Source organism: Saimiri boliviensis, chromosome 3, assembly GCF_048565385.1.
Source record: "Saimiri boliviensis isolate mSaiBol1 chromosome 3, mSaiBol1.pri, whole genome shotgun sequence".
In the NCBI taxonomy this organism is placed as follows: Eukaryota; Metazoa; Chordata; class Mammalia; order Primates; family Cebidae; genus Saimiri; species Saimiri boliviensis.
The window spans coordinates 91082031-91096720 of NC_133451.1; the positions used below are offsets into that span (position 1 = coordinate 91082031).

Below are 14690 nucleotides of genomic sequence, written 5' to 3' on the forward strand. Positions count from 1 at the left end.
GAATAAAGGGTGGAAGGAAGCTGAGTATTGGAAACTACGTATCAGGTACTATGCTTATTACCTGAGTTACTAAACAATCTTTACCCTGAATCCCCATGACATGCCATTTACCTATGTAACAAACCTACACAGGTACCCTAAACCTAAAATAAAAGTTTAAGAAATAAAAAAATAGAATTTATTGGACAGTGTTATTTTAGTGATAAAGTACAAATTTGTCCTTTGCTTTTTTATGTCAAAGAAAAATGGTAGTTCCCAGACATTTACATTCTAAACCTATATAGAAATCTATATGTTAGCAGGTAAAAATAATTCTTGTTAGATTTTTCTAAATTGTAAGTCAGATTTATGATTCATGTTTAGTACAGCTATTCTCCCAGTTCACTGGATTTAATCCGTGCAAAGTATTATTTGAGTGCAAGAGTTAGCATTGTTTTATTTTGTTTTTGTCTTGCCCCTGACATTCTACTCTGATATTAAGCCATTCTTTTATAGTTAAATGAGACATGTGTGGGTGATTTGCAGTTAACTGCTCGCCTCCACACATACAAATGCCTCAGCTTCGTATCTAATCATGATTCATGCCTTATGCCAGACTCTTGCTGTCATCCCAGAACCAGCAGATGGTGGGGCTAGACCCCTGGGGCAGTATGACCCAGTGTTCTAAGGTTATGTATTTTCTGGTAGCAATGGTCAGAGAAGGAAAGATTTTAACATGGCAAATTAAGTTTAGCTCTTTATGGCTTTTTGCTTTAAAAAAAAAAAAAGAAAGAAAAGAAAAGGATCTTAGATGTCCCATTTTCAAGTGATACCTTAAAAACTTTTTTTTTTTAGTCCAATAAAATAAAAGCACAAACTGGAGTGTTACAATTCTTTAACTCCAAATCCTGGTAATCAAGGGGTACATGGAACAGTGGTTTTTCACTTTCCTCAAACCCATGATTAGAAATACATTTTACATACAGTACATATATACTTACAGGCACACATACATCTGCATACACGTAATTCAAACCAAAATTTCAATAATTGTGTTTGACCTTACCATGTGCAATTTTTTTCTCTTCATTTTTGTTGTTGTAGATGTTGTTAATTCTTTCTCTCTTTTTAACCAGATTTTGGTCTTCATTCCTTAAGTAGATTTTAGTGCTCACTAATGGATTGGGACCCACAGTTTGAAAAACTGTATTAAACAATCAGTACTTATTATAAAGAAATATGTTACTTACTTTTTTGTGGACTTTCTCAAATTGTTAAAAATGATTTTCCTGCTCTTTACTGATCATAGCAGCTGCCATTTAGTTAACAAGAAACTTTTAGGGTTTTCTGTTATTTGTATGTACATCTAAGGATCTAAAGGATATGGAGGAGCTACATATAGAAACAGATTACAATTGAATGTTTTAATGAGCCTTATAACCCTCTAGCTTTCAACACATGCCATTTCTCTTCATTGTTTACAAATAATTTATTTTCTTGAGCTTTTCTTTACTTTTATCTTATATTTAATAGGTAATTCTTTCAATAACAGACATGAAGTAGTTTGCTTCAATAGGCCCTTTATTTGTATTTTAACAAAAAAGAGGCCTCTTGAATTTCTGTATCACCAAATAGAGTTCACAATACCATGGATTTTTGTAATGTACTATTTCCCGTCTTCATTAATGGTGGTATGAATGAGTTGTATGAAAAACATGGGAGTCATGGAACCATATAATCACCTCGACTCTCACTTATTCATTCCATATAAAATGATAGGAGGTGAGTTTTTTGTCTATATGATTGCTATTTTTTAAAGTTGCTATAGCATTATAGGGAACCATAGAGTTGATAAAATCGCTCTTAGAATTCAGAAGCGATATAGAAAAAAGCATTTCTATTCTGAATAGAAAGGGTTAGAACTAACATTGAAAGTAAATTTGGTACACAAATGATATATTCAGAAGGAACTTCTGTATAGTCTTTTAATAAACAAAATATTATCAAGTGTTTTGTGCAGATTAAAACTCAAGATAAAAGCAGCTCATGGAGCAGAAGGTAATTTTATATAAACATATATATTTGAATGTATACTGAAACTAATTTCTATTATGGGTGGGAAACATTCTTGAAGAATTTATTGTAGATAACAGTTAGCATTAAAGATTTTCATTGAAGCTCTTTGTATGTATCTCTTGTAGATATGGAAACAAGTGAAAAAATCCAAGCAAGTGGAATACTTCAGCTGTTTGCAAGTCTGTTGACTCCACAGTCTTCCTTCAAAGCCAAAGTAGCTAACATCATAGCAGAAGTAGCCAAAAATGGTGAGGTTTACCTCAAGAACTTTTCTGCTGGGAACATCTTCAGTTTTACATCTTACTTGTCAGTATGCTTTATTCATTTATGTTTTAATTTTGTAGATTAGACATTTTTAAATTTTATTTATCTTTTGTTCAACTCTACATGTAATTGTTTTAAATGACTATAGTTACAGTCATTCACACATGCCCCATTTGATAACCCATTCTTTCTCAGTAGAATTATGGGAAAGCTCTGCTACTCTCGATTATACTTGGTTATTTATTACTTTGGGTATAAGATTCTTAAATTTGCCACTGAGTCATTTATCTTTTTTGTCATAAGAGATAATGTATTTTAAAATATTTATGTTTATTTGTGTTATATCCACATAAACGTACTGTTCTTTTTTAGTTTTGCCTATTGTTCCGACATTGGCACTTGACTTTAGTATAGTGGGAATGTATGTTCTATTTACTGCACTCACCTTTGTGGAAAACATATATTTCTTAAGTTTCCATGTAAGTTCCATTTTTCTTAAGTTTTCATGTAAGAATACTCTGGAGAAAAAATAATGACAAAGTTTAGAATACTTAATCCATCATGTTGTGTATTGTGTATACACTGAGATTCTTTGGATGAATTATAGCATAAATATTTGCATATGGTCATGCAAATTCAGTCAGTTTTGAGGAAAACACTGAATTTCTAAAGCAATTTTTAAGCATAAGAGAAGGTCATACTATATATAATACCTTTAATGTGCCTCAGTTTGTCAGTTTTACATTATTTTTTAGCCTTTAATATGTTTCATATATTATTCTTTAAAGCAAAAGAATTTAAAAATTCTGGCTTCATTTGTGTAACTATCATGGCAAGTAGCTTTGTAAAGTACCAGAATATGTTGGTTTGGGCTGGTAAAACAATGTATTTTTAGGTGTGCTATCAAAAAGAAAATTGTTGTGAAACTGTGTCATTTGTGTAGAGGTTCTCAAAATGCATTGCAAGTTCTAGTTAGATTCTATACTGGCATATCATCTTTTGGTGGTGGTTAGAAAATTGGCCAGCTATCACTCTTCTATGTCACATCTAAGAAGCAGATGTAGTTTGAAAATGAATTCTTTCCAGACATGGCTTGTTAAGCTGGACCATCCCCTGTCTGAATTAGCTTAGATACAATGCATCTTGGTTTTTAAGAACAAGTCTTTTACCTTCAGAAATGCAAACTGACACAACATAGTATACTAATTGGGCATGTATTTCTTGTTAGAAATTGACAGTGAAAAAGATTGTATGAACCGGAGAATATGAAGTTGGAAGTTAAATTGTTCACCTTTACTCTGCTGTGCACAAAGGAGAAATATTAGCATATAATTCTTAGATTCAGATAAACTCCAAATAGGTTTTTGTGCATACAAAAAGAATCTTTAAAAATTAACACACCTTTTACTGACATTCAAAATTTAGAGGATGTGTAAGAAGTTCCATGGGTGAGTTCAATGTGGGAGGGTAGCTTTGACCATAACTTATAGTAAAAGATTTTTTTAGACCTTTTAAATGTATTATTCCCTTATATAATAGACTTAATAATGATATGAGGTAAAAGGACAAGTAAGCAAGATATGATGTATCTGTGAATATTTCAGAATTGGACTCTCAAAGTATTTAATAATAATAATAGTGCTTAATGCTAGCTATGATTTTGTGACCAAAAGTGTCATGTACATTATTTCAATCCCGTGTGAGTTAGGGCTATTTTATATACATGAGAAAACATGGAAGCTAAATATCTTGTCTGTCATGACACTTATGTGATAATAGTTGGATTTTGTGCACTAGTTCTTTTCTCTCCTTTCATTTTTTTTTTTAGTAAATGAGATTTTATGTTGGCAGTGGAATGTGTAGAGGTGGTCTGAATACAGGGGTAGTAGCATGTAACCTGAAAGATTGGGCTGGTAACTGACATGAAAATGTATAAAAACCAGCAAAAGTTGAAACTGCTTTATGTCTGTTGCTCTAAAGCAGTTCCCTGCCTTTGACCATAGCAGCAGCAGACTCATCCGGGAACTTGTTAGATGCAAATTCTTGGATCCACTCACTCAGACTTACTGAATCAGGGACTCAGGAGTGGGCCCAGCCATCTGTTTTAACAAGTCTTCTAGGTGATTCTGATGAGTATAAAGCTTGAGAACCAAGTTTCAGTCTAAAGCAGTACAGAATCAGTAGTTTCTATTAACATTACTCTTTTTTGTTCTTCTGTGTACTTTATCATATTGCAGTTTTTATCAAACTTCCATCTGAGTGCTTTTAACAGAAGAGTGAAAATTTACGCCCAAGAGGACCTTGGGTGAGCACTAACCAGAAATGCAGAAGTCTCCTGTTCTGTCCTATAATTTTATTTATTTTAATTTTGCCCTGTACTCCATAACAGATACATGTAGTACGTGTTTACTTTAGTATAAAATGCATGCATGCCCTAGAAAAATCATTGAATAAAGTTGAGACTCCAGAAAAACGCCCTATGTTGTCAGGTAGCTTAAAGTATACCTTGAGACCTCAGGGTTGGAAGCTTAACCTTAGTCATTTTGTAAGAAAGATCATCAGTACTTTCTTTAAAAACTAGGCCAGTACAAAGTGTGAATGAAAAATATAAATGTCACTCATTCTTTTATATTCATGCCTCATAGATTTCTTTGTTTTTTGAAGAGAAAAGCTAAGAATTAATACAGGGAGGTTATTAGAGAAAATTGAAATGTGAATATATATATTATGATTTAGTTTCATAAACACTAAGGTAGACTGTACTACTTAGTGTTTTTATTTGGCTTGAAAATTTTGGTTTAAAAGAGTTTTAAGGTAGCTGAAAGTGGAGAAAGTAGACTTCAGGTTTTTTATTATTTGAGGATATGTGAGAGGGATATAAATCTCAGTGTATATAAAAAGAAAATAATTTTATTTTGTGGTTTTCATCACAGCCTGTACTTTATGATGCTGCTGGATGAATATGTAATTCAAGTAGGTTTGAGAAAGTAAAAGCAAAAAAGTAAAGTGTTAACACTCTAGATTTAGAAAAGAATAGAAATAATCAACAATTATTTAATGAATATATTACTACAGTCAAAGGGAAAAACATTAGTCTTAGGCAGAAATCAACTTTTTATATTTATTGATATTGAAATAGAGCAATGCCTATTCCTTCAAATCTCTGTATTAAATTTCTGTATTAACTTATATGTGTTTTGCAAAAAAAAAAAAAAATGAATTCTATGCTGTATAGGCAAATACACATATACAGAAATACTTAGTAGCTCCTGCTTTCTGCAGCATAATGTCATCCACTAACACTGATTTCTAGTCACTGTCATGTATCTCAGTTTCAGCCTCTCCCCCTTGCAGTACTGCTCTGCTCCCTTAACCAAAATTTTCAGTTCTTTGATTTCAGATTGCCAAGAGAGAGAATCTGATTTTCACTTTTTTTTTTTTTTTTTAAGTTCACCACCATTGCTCTTTTTAGGAAATCTTTCAAAGTAGACCATCTCTTTAGCTACTGAGTCAGAATCCAGCCAGCTGTGAAAGGTAGCAGGTGTGAATGTAGAGAGGTATAAGATGACTGTCAGCCATTCTGAAGCCTCTCTAATGTAATATGTATAACATTTCAAACATATTCTTATACATCCCTGGTATTTTTAAAAAATATATCTGTCTGAAGCATGATAACTTCATGTCTTTAAAATTAGCTAGTGAGGCCTACCACTCTTAAAAATTCTTAGAAGAAATTTTTTTTTTTTGCTTTATCCAGGGACTGACAGTGACTGAAAGCTGAGGAATATATATATATTAGTTTTGTTTTATCTTTATATGTTTTTGAGTAAAAATGGTTCCAAAGAGTTTTGATTCCATAATTTTTCTCTAATTATTTATCCTCCATTATTCCAAGAATACTTGAAGCTGTTGATTGTAGAGACAAAATTTTGAAAGATTGGTGTCATATAGATAAAACATAAGAGTAAAGAAACACAGTAATTCATTAATGTTGCCATTGCCTGAAGAATAACAATAACAAAACAAAATAATAAGATAAACAAGTTTTATTTATGAAATGAGTGCAAATCAGACCATTCCTAAATTTTTTGTTTTAGTGGTCAATGAAATCATCTTACTGTTGGGAACCAGACATCGTTCAGTGAAAAGGATAATGAAATCTGTCTTTAATACGAGTTAGTGGCATATTAATTTAGGATTTGAAATCTAGGCTTGGCATGGTGGTTCTCACCTATAATCCTAGTACTTTGGGAGGCAACAGTGGAGGATCACTTGAGACTAGAAGTTTGACACCAGCCAGGGCAGCATAGTGAAACTCTGTCTATAAAAAAAAAACAAAAAACAAAACTTGAGCAGGCATGGTGGCTCACGCCTGTAAATCCAGCACTTTGATTGGCCAAGGTGGTCAGATCACAAGGTCAGGAGTTTGAGATCTGCCTGGCCAACCTGGTGAAACCTTGTCTCTACTAAAAATACAACAACTAGCCGGGTGTGGTGGCATGCGCCTGTAGTCCCAGCTACTCAAGAGGCGGAGGCAGGAGAATTGTTTGAATCCAGAAGTGAAGGTTTCAGTGAGCCGAGACTGCACCATTGCACTCCAGCCTTGGTAACAGAGCAGCAATACTCCATCTCAAAAAAAAAGAGTGTGTGCGTGCGCGCGCGTGCGCGCGCGCGTGTGTGTGTGTATAAATATATATATATATATTTATATATATTTATAATATATAGGCCTGGTGGTACATGTGTGTAGTTTCAGCTACCCAGGAGGCTAAGGTCAGAAAGGATCCGTTGAGCTCAAGAGTTCAAGGCTACAGTGAGCTATTATCATGCCATTGTATTCCAGCCAGGGTGAGAGGGTGAGACCTTGTCTCAAGGAAAAAAAGATTTGAAATATATGAAGGGTCTAAAGTAACCGTTAACTAAAGAGATGCATAAGCAGATTGATGTGTCATCTCCTATAGATGGTCATTGAATCTCTGAACATGTATAACATAATTTATTTTCTGAGTAGAGGTATACTTAATATTACTGAGTTTAAGCCATCAATGACAAACTCAAAGGTTAGTTGTTGAAATAGGAAATAATCTCAGTCTTAGAAGTTTATATTACAAGGAATTTTTAGTGATAGAGTAATAAGTAAGAAAGAGATGATAGGAATTAAATTCTTTATTTAGGTAGAGAGAAATACCTCTGTGACTTACAGCTGTCTTAGTAGGAAAAGAAGTTGTCTCAGAGGTGACAGATGACAGAATAACCTATATGGTGTGCTCTAAGAAATTGAAAATGAAGGGAGAGGGAGGATTGCTTATGAGGGTACCTGTGGAACAAACTAAGGGGTAGACCACCTTGTTAGTGAGAGTGAAAAGATAGTGATTTTTTAGTAGGACAGGGTATAGATAGAGAAATTATTTCTTTATTAACTAATTTTATTGACCAGAATATTCTTATGGTGAGTTGTGATGTCCAAAAGATAATTTGGTTATTGATTATTGGAGAACTTTGATCAGTTACATATGTCCTTATGTTTTGTAGTGGCCCATCATGAGACACTGTAAAAAAAAAAAAAGTTTATGTTCAGTCATGACTGTGGTGGTATCATGGAGAGTTAATACCTAGAGAATGGTATGCCATAAATATAAGGAAAAAATGAGTTTGAAATTTGAGAAATCTTAATATTCAGTGCTTGAGACCTGTAAATGTATGGGCACAGCAGCAGATATGAGTCAGCCATAAAACCTTTTATCCTTTTAATAAAGGACAAGGAATGAAGATAAGAAGTGGATGATTCCACCATATCTTACCAACCAAAAAGGACATATTATTTTTTAATGGTCATTGAACCCTTTTAAAATATATATATATATATATATATATATATATATATATATATATATTTGTATATTTATATATATATATATGCTTTTTTTTTTAAGAAAACAGTGAAAAATTAGGCAATTTGATGGCTTAGTTTATAACTGTAGTACTTTAATTATCAGGCTCGTAGAAATGCATTACCATTGTTTCCATTATCACACATACTGCTTCCAAAGCTCATCCAGTTATTAAAGGAAGATAGTGATAAACTAGTTGTAATGAAAGTTAATTAAAAATCCTTTTGGTTTATGGCAGAGGCTGTCAGCAAACAAAAATATGACCCCACTCGTATTTGTTTATTCTATGAAGCATTTAATAGGGCTCTAATAGGGTACTTTTGAACAGAAATGTACTCTTCAAATATTCAGCTACCTTTTCAAGATGGTTTTTAAATACCATATATTAAAAGTAGGTATTTATTTTACTAGAGGAGTTGATTTATAAAAATTGTGAATTGTTAGATTTTTAATTAAATATGTCTCTTATTTTCAGAGTTTATGCGAATTCCATGTGTGGATGCTGGACTGATTTCACCACTGGTGCAGCTGCTAAATAGCAAAGACCAGGAAGTGCTGCTTCAAACGGGCAGGGCTCTAGGAAACATATGTTACGATAGCCGTAAGTGTTGACATATAAGTACTACACGTACATTTTTAAGAACTATGATATTCAGACTAATCTACTTTGGTGTTAGCACTGACTTTTCTAGGCTAAAACACTAACATGGATCAGTATGATTTAGCACTGCTTATTTAACAGAATTTATGGAGATTTGGGCTATTGTATTCTTACCTAAGAAATCACAGGAAATGAATTGTTTTACTATTATCACAAATGATATTTTCAGAGGAAATTAAGTCAGTTTCTAAGAAATTGGGGCTTTAAGTTTAGAAAAAATACATATGTTCATCTTCTCAATTAGGTCTCACTGAGGTAATATCTCTGAATGAGAAAGCTTATGGACACAGTTTTTAAAAGTTTCTATGTCTGTCCAAATACATTTTTAATTAGTTGCAATTCGGTAAAACCAATCATAAAAACCATTCTCTTCTCAAAAGCTAGATTGGCCCATTGCATTTGTATTGACTTCATTCCTATTTGTCATTATATCATTGTCATCCTCACCACCTTCTATAATATACTGTTCTTACTAGGCAAAAAGCAAGAACTGGGGTATGGGTATATTGTAATGCTGTTACCATTTCTGCTTTCCCTTTTTACATGTAAACAAAATACAGAAAAAATCTTAAGTATATTTAGCCTAATTAGGCTTATCCTGATTTTCCTTAGATTTCTATTTTCTGAGCCAAAACACATATTTTATCATTCACCTATAAAACCTCCTAGGAATTTAGTTTTATTTCTATAGCTAGGATTACTTTTAATGCTTATTTTCCCCATTTAGCACTGCTTATTTAACAGAATTTAAGTAAGTGTTTAACTCAAATGAGTTATATTTTATGCATAAACACAAAAGATATGGCCGTTTTATAATAGCCAGTCCTCAGAAAAGTGATTTATGCATATGAGCCAGAAAGAAAGGACATAAATACATTCATTTATGATATAAGAAAGAAGTAGGAAAAAGCATTGAAACTACAGTTGTAACTCATATAGCAGGAGTGGTAAAACTAGCCTCATTTATTCTCCTTTTTCCACTTTTTCTGAAATAGGAGTTATAATAGCCATAAGTATTGAAATATCAGTAATTATTCTGAGGACATAAATGTCTTAATATGAATTTTAACTTATAGTTTTTAATCCCCAATATAGCCTGTAAATCTGCCTATCTGCTCCTTCCTTCCAGTTCTTTTTATCATAGGTTGTTAGCTTTGTTTATAAAATTCTATTACTTTATGTTTATAACTTTGTGTTTTCATATTTAGGATTTTTATTAAGCACCATAGTTTATAATATCGACTTTTAAGAATGATCTGTTTATTGTATATTTATATGATTAATTTTAGCAATATATATCAAAAAGACCTCAGCTGTGTAAAAGATTAATGGCTGTACTTGGAGAGTATTGATTATTACTGTTTTTATTCTTATCCTTCTGTGTTTATAACTAGAATGTAAGGGTACCAAAAGTATTCTTTAAACCTTGTTCAGTTAGTTATTCTTGAATATACATTGTTTGAACACAGAGAATATTACCTGTTTTGAGAACTTTTGTCCTGGAGTTTCTCCTATTGATAAAATAGGAGAAATACAAACAGTGATAGTTTGTCTCATATTGCTTTGGTTTTTGTGGGCATAGAGTAATTTTATTTCCTGTGTATTCTAAAGAAGCTTGAAGTTAAGGTAATAAATGTCGAGTTAACAAGATCATTCTTTTGCTAAAACTGAAGTCTATTATTATAGTATTTGTCACATTTATTTACTTTATCTTATGAGATATACAATATAAAGTTCTATGGATATCCTTTAAGCTATGAAGTTAATTTTTTTTTCATTTCATTGTAAGTATTTATAACCAACTTATCCTCATTTAGTTCAGTGGAAATCAGAGCTAAATGGTTAATTAAGCATAGTAAATACAGGTCATATTTTTATACCTATAAACTTCAGTTCAGGAAAATGAAGTTGGAAGTCTTGAATAAATATGAGAAGTGATTCATTGCTTACCATAAATATATGATGAAAATGTATTTGTTGTGCCAATCTTTCATACGCATATAATTTCTATAGACTGCATGCCTTCTTACCCTTTTATTTGAAATTAAATTCTGTGGACTTCTCAGTGATTTCTCTAGAATGATTGTAGGACAATTGCAGTATTTATACTTGAATTACAAGAATAATATAAAAGTCTGTAAATGTGTGGTTGATTTTACTTGAAATGCATTTCACATTTTATTTTGTGACTAGAAATGTTTCTTTTTTAAACAAGTTTTTAGTGGCTTCTATTTTAATTAATTCACCAACCTTCTTCACTCTCAGGAATGTAATGCTTCATTTTTAAAAGGAGTATAGAAAACTACATGATAGCCTTGTGATCAATACAAAGAATCTTTATCTTTCAAATAAAGTATGTTTTAAAGTTCATATATTTGTCTTTTATCAAACTTATCTGTAAGGCTAATCAGCTGATTTCTATTTTATTAATGTACTCCAAATGAATAATTTTTTTAATGTAGGTTTACAACAGATAGTAAAGTTGATGTAAATAGAAAGTGTTATAAGAATTCACTATTGGATTGCTTCTCAGCCTTTTGGCTAAGATCAAGTGTAGAATTCACTATTGGAGATAAAAATTTGAGAAATTCTTACATGTTCTGTAGATTTTTACTTTGACACATGAAAAGTAAAGTATTTCCTAGCACATTTTTTTTTTCTTTATTTTTTATTTTTGTTTTTTTATTCTTTTTTTTTTTTTCCTAGCACATTTCAGTTAGCATAGTGTATTTGAAAGACAAGCTCCAACTGTAGAAGGAATTACCATAAAATTTATGTAAATCTTTGGAGAAAACTAGGTCAGATTTCAGTTTTACCAGCCCTGACAGTGCCCATTTTAGGAACTCTTCCTAATGGAAGAAAACAGTCTTATATAATCCTAACGTGATATAACAGACTGACATTCTGCTAAATGGGATGGAGTAAGGCTTTGTTGCTGATGAACTTTTTGAATCCCAGTCTCCCTCTTGCATATAGAAATGAAAGAATCATTGCCTTGGGAATGTTTTTCATTTAAAATGCTTGGTCTTTTTTCTTCCAGAGAGGCTGTGAGGCACTTTATTTGTAGATTTCTCTTTCAAAATATCCAGACTTACGACATATGCAATATTTTTAATTCTACCCTTTAACTTTGCCAAAACAACTCTTTCTATAAGAAGTTTGACATCTTTCAGATCAGAGAAGAAAGGAAAATTGTATTTCAATTTGGAAAGAAATAATCAAAATTGTGCATTTGATGGGATATACCAGAAAATGTGGTTTTAAAGCCCAGTAGTATTGTATTTCAGAAATGCATGCCTTTGGCCTATTTACACTTCTATTTCAAAGATGTTATAAAAAAGATTATGTTTTATATAGCCATCTTTGTGGCATTCTTCATTTTATTGATTTGTTTATATAACTGCATATTTTAAATTGTTGATATACTTAAATGGCCTTTAGTTTTAAAAAGCTTTATGTTAAATTCCCATCCTGTATTTATAATTCCTGGGGATAAATTGGTGATTTGAGACTAGTGTTCAGTTTATGGATATTACTGCTTGAGGCCAGGAAATAATTGTTACTTGATCTACTGTTAAAAGATATTAGTAGAGTCTAGAAGAAAGTGATTGCATGAAATTAAATATTTGAAATATTTGTGCCTTTTTATACACAGAGGAAGAATAATGTACAAATCAAATAAAGATGTTTTAAAATTAAACAAATATACATCTTTACAGAAATAAAATTAATGTTTATTATGTAACTGGTACTATTATTGGAAAGATTTGCACACTTAAGCTTTTATGATATGCTATCATACATGAGATAAAAAGTTGTATTTTTCCTCACTGATTAGTTAATAAATATTAAAATGAGGTAGTAATCAGGCTTGCCAAAGCCAGTGTTTGTGAAGTGAAATATTGTTTATTCATTGATACCAAGTATAAATGGCAAGGATGCTGAAACATATGCATGTATCCATTTGTATATTGATAATTCTTGTACTACACTATTTTTATATGAAGGCTTTTTATATAAAAATAAAGCCTCTACACTATTTTAATACAAAGGCTTTATTTTTATATAAAAAGCCTTCATATAAAAATAGTGTAGAAGGAATTCATAGTTCTTCCTGCAAATGCTGAAAAATAGTTACTAATAATTCTACAATATTTTATTATATAGGTTGATCAGAAAGTATATATTAATATAATACAGAACTACTTTGAAATTACCAAAGTAATCAAAGTATATTTGCAGCAGTTACATTCAAAAGGGAACTATTTATATCCAGCATTTAAAATAAATGTTTATTTCAGTGATCAATTAGGTTAATTGATTAGTTATATTTGTTATGTTATTAAAGTCTCACGCAAGTCTTACCCTATTTTCTTTGTTATTCAGTTTTAGAATAAAACAATTATCAGTCTATAAGTAGTATAAAATTAAGATTATTTAGTTTTCATCAATTAATCTGTTGTATTTTATGGTGAGTTTATTATTAAAGTACATCATGTATATAAGAATAAACAATATACTACTGCTACTTTTAGAGATAGTAATTATGACTCTTATCACATGAAAGCATTCCACTGTAGAGACATTCTAAATATAGATTGAAATAGATATTGTTTTGTAACACTGTCCTAAGCTCTAAAAACAAGCATATGCCATTAAGCAGCTTTTTAAATGGTAGAGAAAATAAAATGAACAAAGGAACACAACTTGAGTACAATTACAGAGCGCACAATAAATATATGTTTTTTTATCAGAATGAAAATAAATATTAACTAACTTTTTTTTAGAAATTAACCAAATATTGCATTCCTTAGAAAAAAATAGAATTGGTTTAAAAATTAATACAATTATAAAATTATAAAATTTTAATATAACCCCTAGAAAGTGGATATTGCAAATGAATATGATTTCCAGCTCTACCAAGTTACCATTTAATCTTTCTGATTTTAGTTTTCTCATTGGTAGAGTAAGCTTGTGTGGATTAAGTATGTTTTATATAAAAACTGTGTGTGACTCAGTGTAATACATACAGTAACATACAAAAGATATTTACATAAAGATACAAAAGCCAGAAGCCATATAAAGAGAGGCAAAGATAAATCTGGTGGGAAGCAAGGATAATATGCTTAACTGTGTATGAGCACTGATTTCACTTGAACCTCTTGGCAGCCTATGTGAAAAAACAACTTGACATGCCTTGTAATTTTTATTTTATGTTAAAAAGGAATATTCTAGTTCTTTAGTCAAACAAACTCTTGGGAAAAAATACTAGAAGGGACTTATCAGGGTATCATTAATTCCCTAGGTGATTCTGTGCACATACCTAGTTAAAATATGTAAGGATATTTATTGGTATTACAGTGTCCTTAGAGACTTCTACAGAAGTTGCCCAGATGTTCTCCATGTGATTGTTTCTTGTATGAATCTTCAACAGAATCCAGGAAATAATACTGAGGACTTTACAGAAGGTAGTTATATTTGGGTAGTATATTCCAAGTATGTTGTTTTTTTGGCGGTTAAACTTGCTTCAAGGATTCAGTTTATAAATTTGAAAAAGTTTTGACTTGAGTGTATTTCCTAGGTTAGTTTAAAATCAGAATAGAATTCTGGTTTGCATTTATTGTACTTTTCCTTTTCTCTGTGTTGTGAGATATATACAAATTCTATTTCTTGAGACCAAAAAAGTATGTTTATCTTTGATTTTTGAGCCCATTATCAGTTTGATGTAAACCTGACTAGCATGGAAGTGAATATTTTAAAATACTGCTTTAGTTGTGGTAAACAAATCTATACATACTTTAAAATTGTTTAGAACTCTA

At 31.2% G+C, this 14690-nt stretch overlaps 1 protein-coding gene and 1 pseudogene across 6 annotated transcripts in view; both read left to right on the top strand.

Annotated features, from left to right (window-relative positions):
• Positions 1-14690, top strand: part of RAP1GDS1 (Rap1 GTPase-GDP dissociation stimulator 1) — a 191143-nt gene that overhangs the window by 85248 nt on the left and 91205 nt on the right. For 5 of the 6 annotated variants that reach the window (XM_003929532.4, XM_010340132.3, XM_003929533.4 and 2 more), the window contains 2 exons: positions 2181-2303; positions 8686-8811. In XM_003929532.4, the coding sequence (XP_003929581.1) occupies positions 2181-2303; positions 8686-8811 (249 nt within the window). Of the gene's footprint in view, positions 1-2180; positions 2362-8685; positions 8812-14690 lie in introns of those variants that run through there. The other variant, XM_074396482.1, reaches the window with a different exon arrangement.
• LOC120363677 (U2 spliceosomal RNA) lies at positions 11393-11521 on the top strand (annotated as a pseudogene).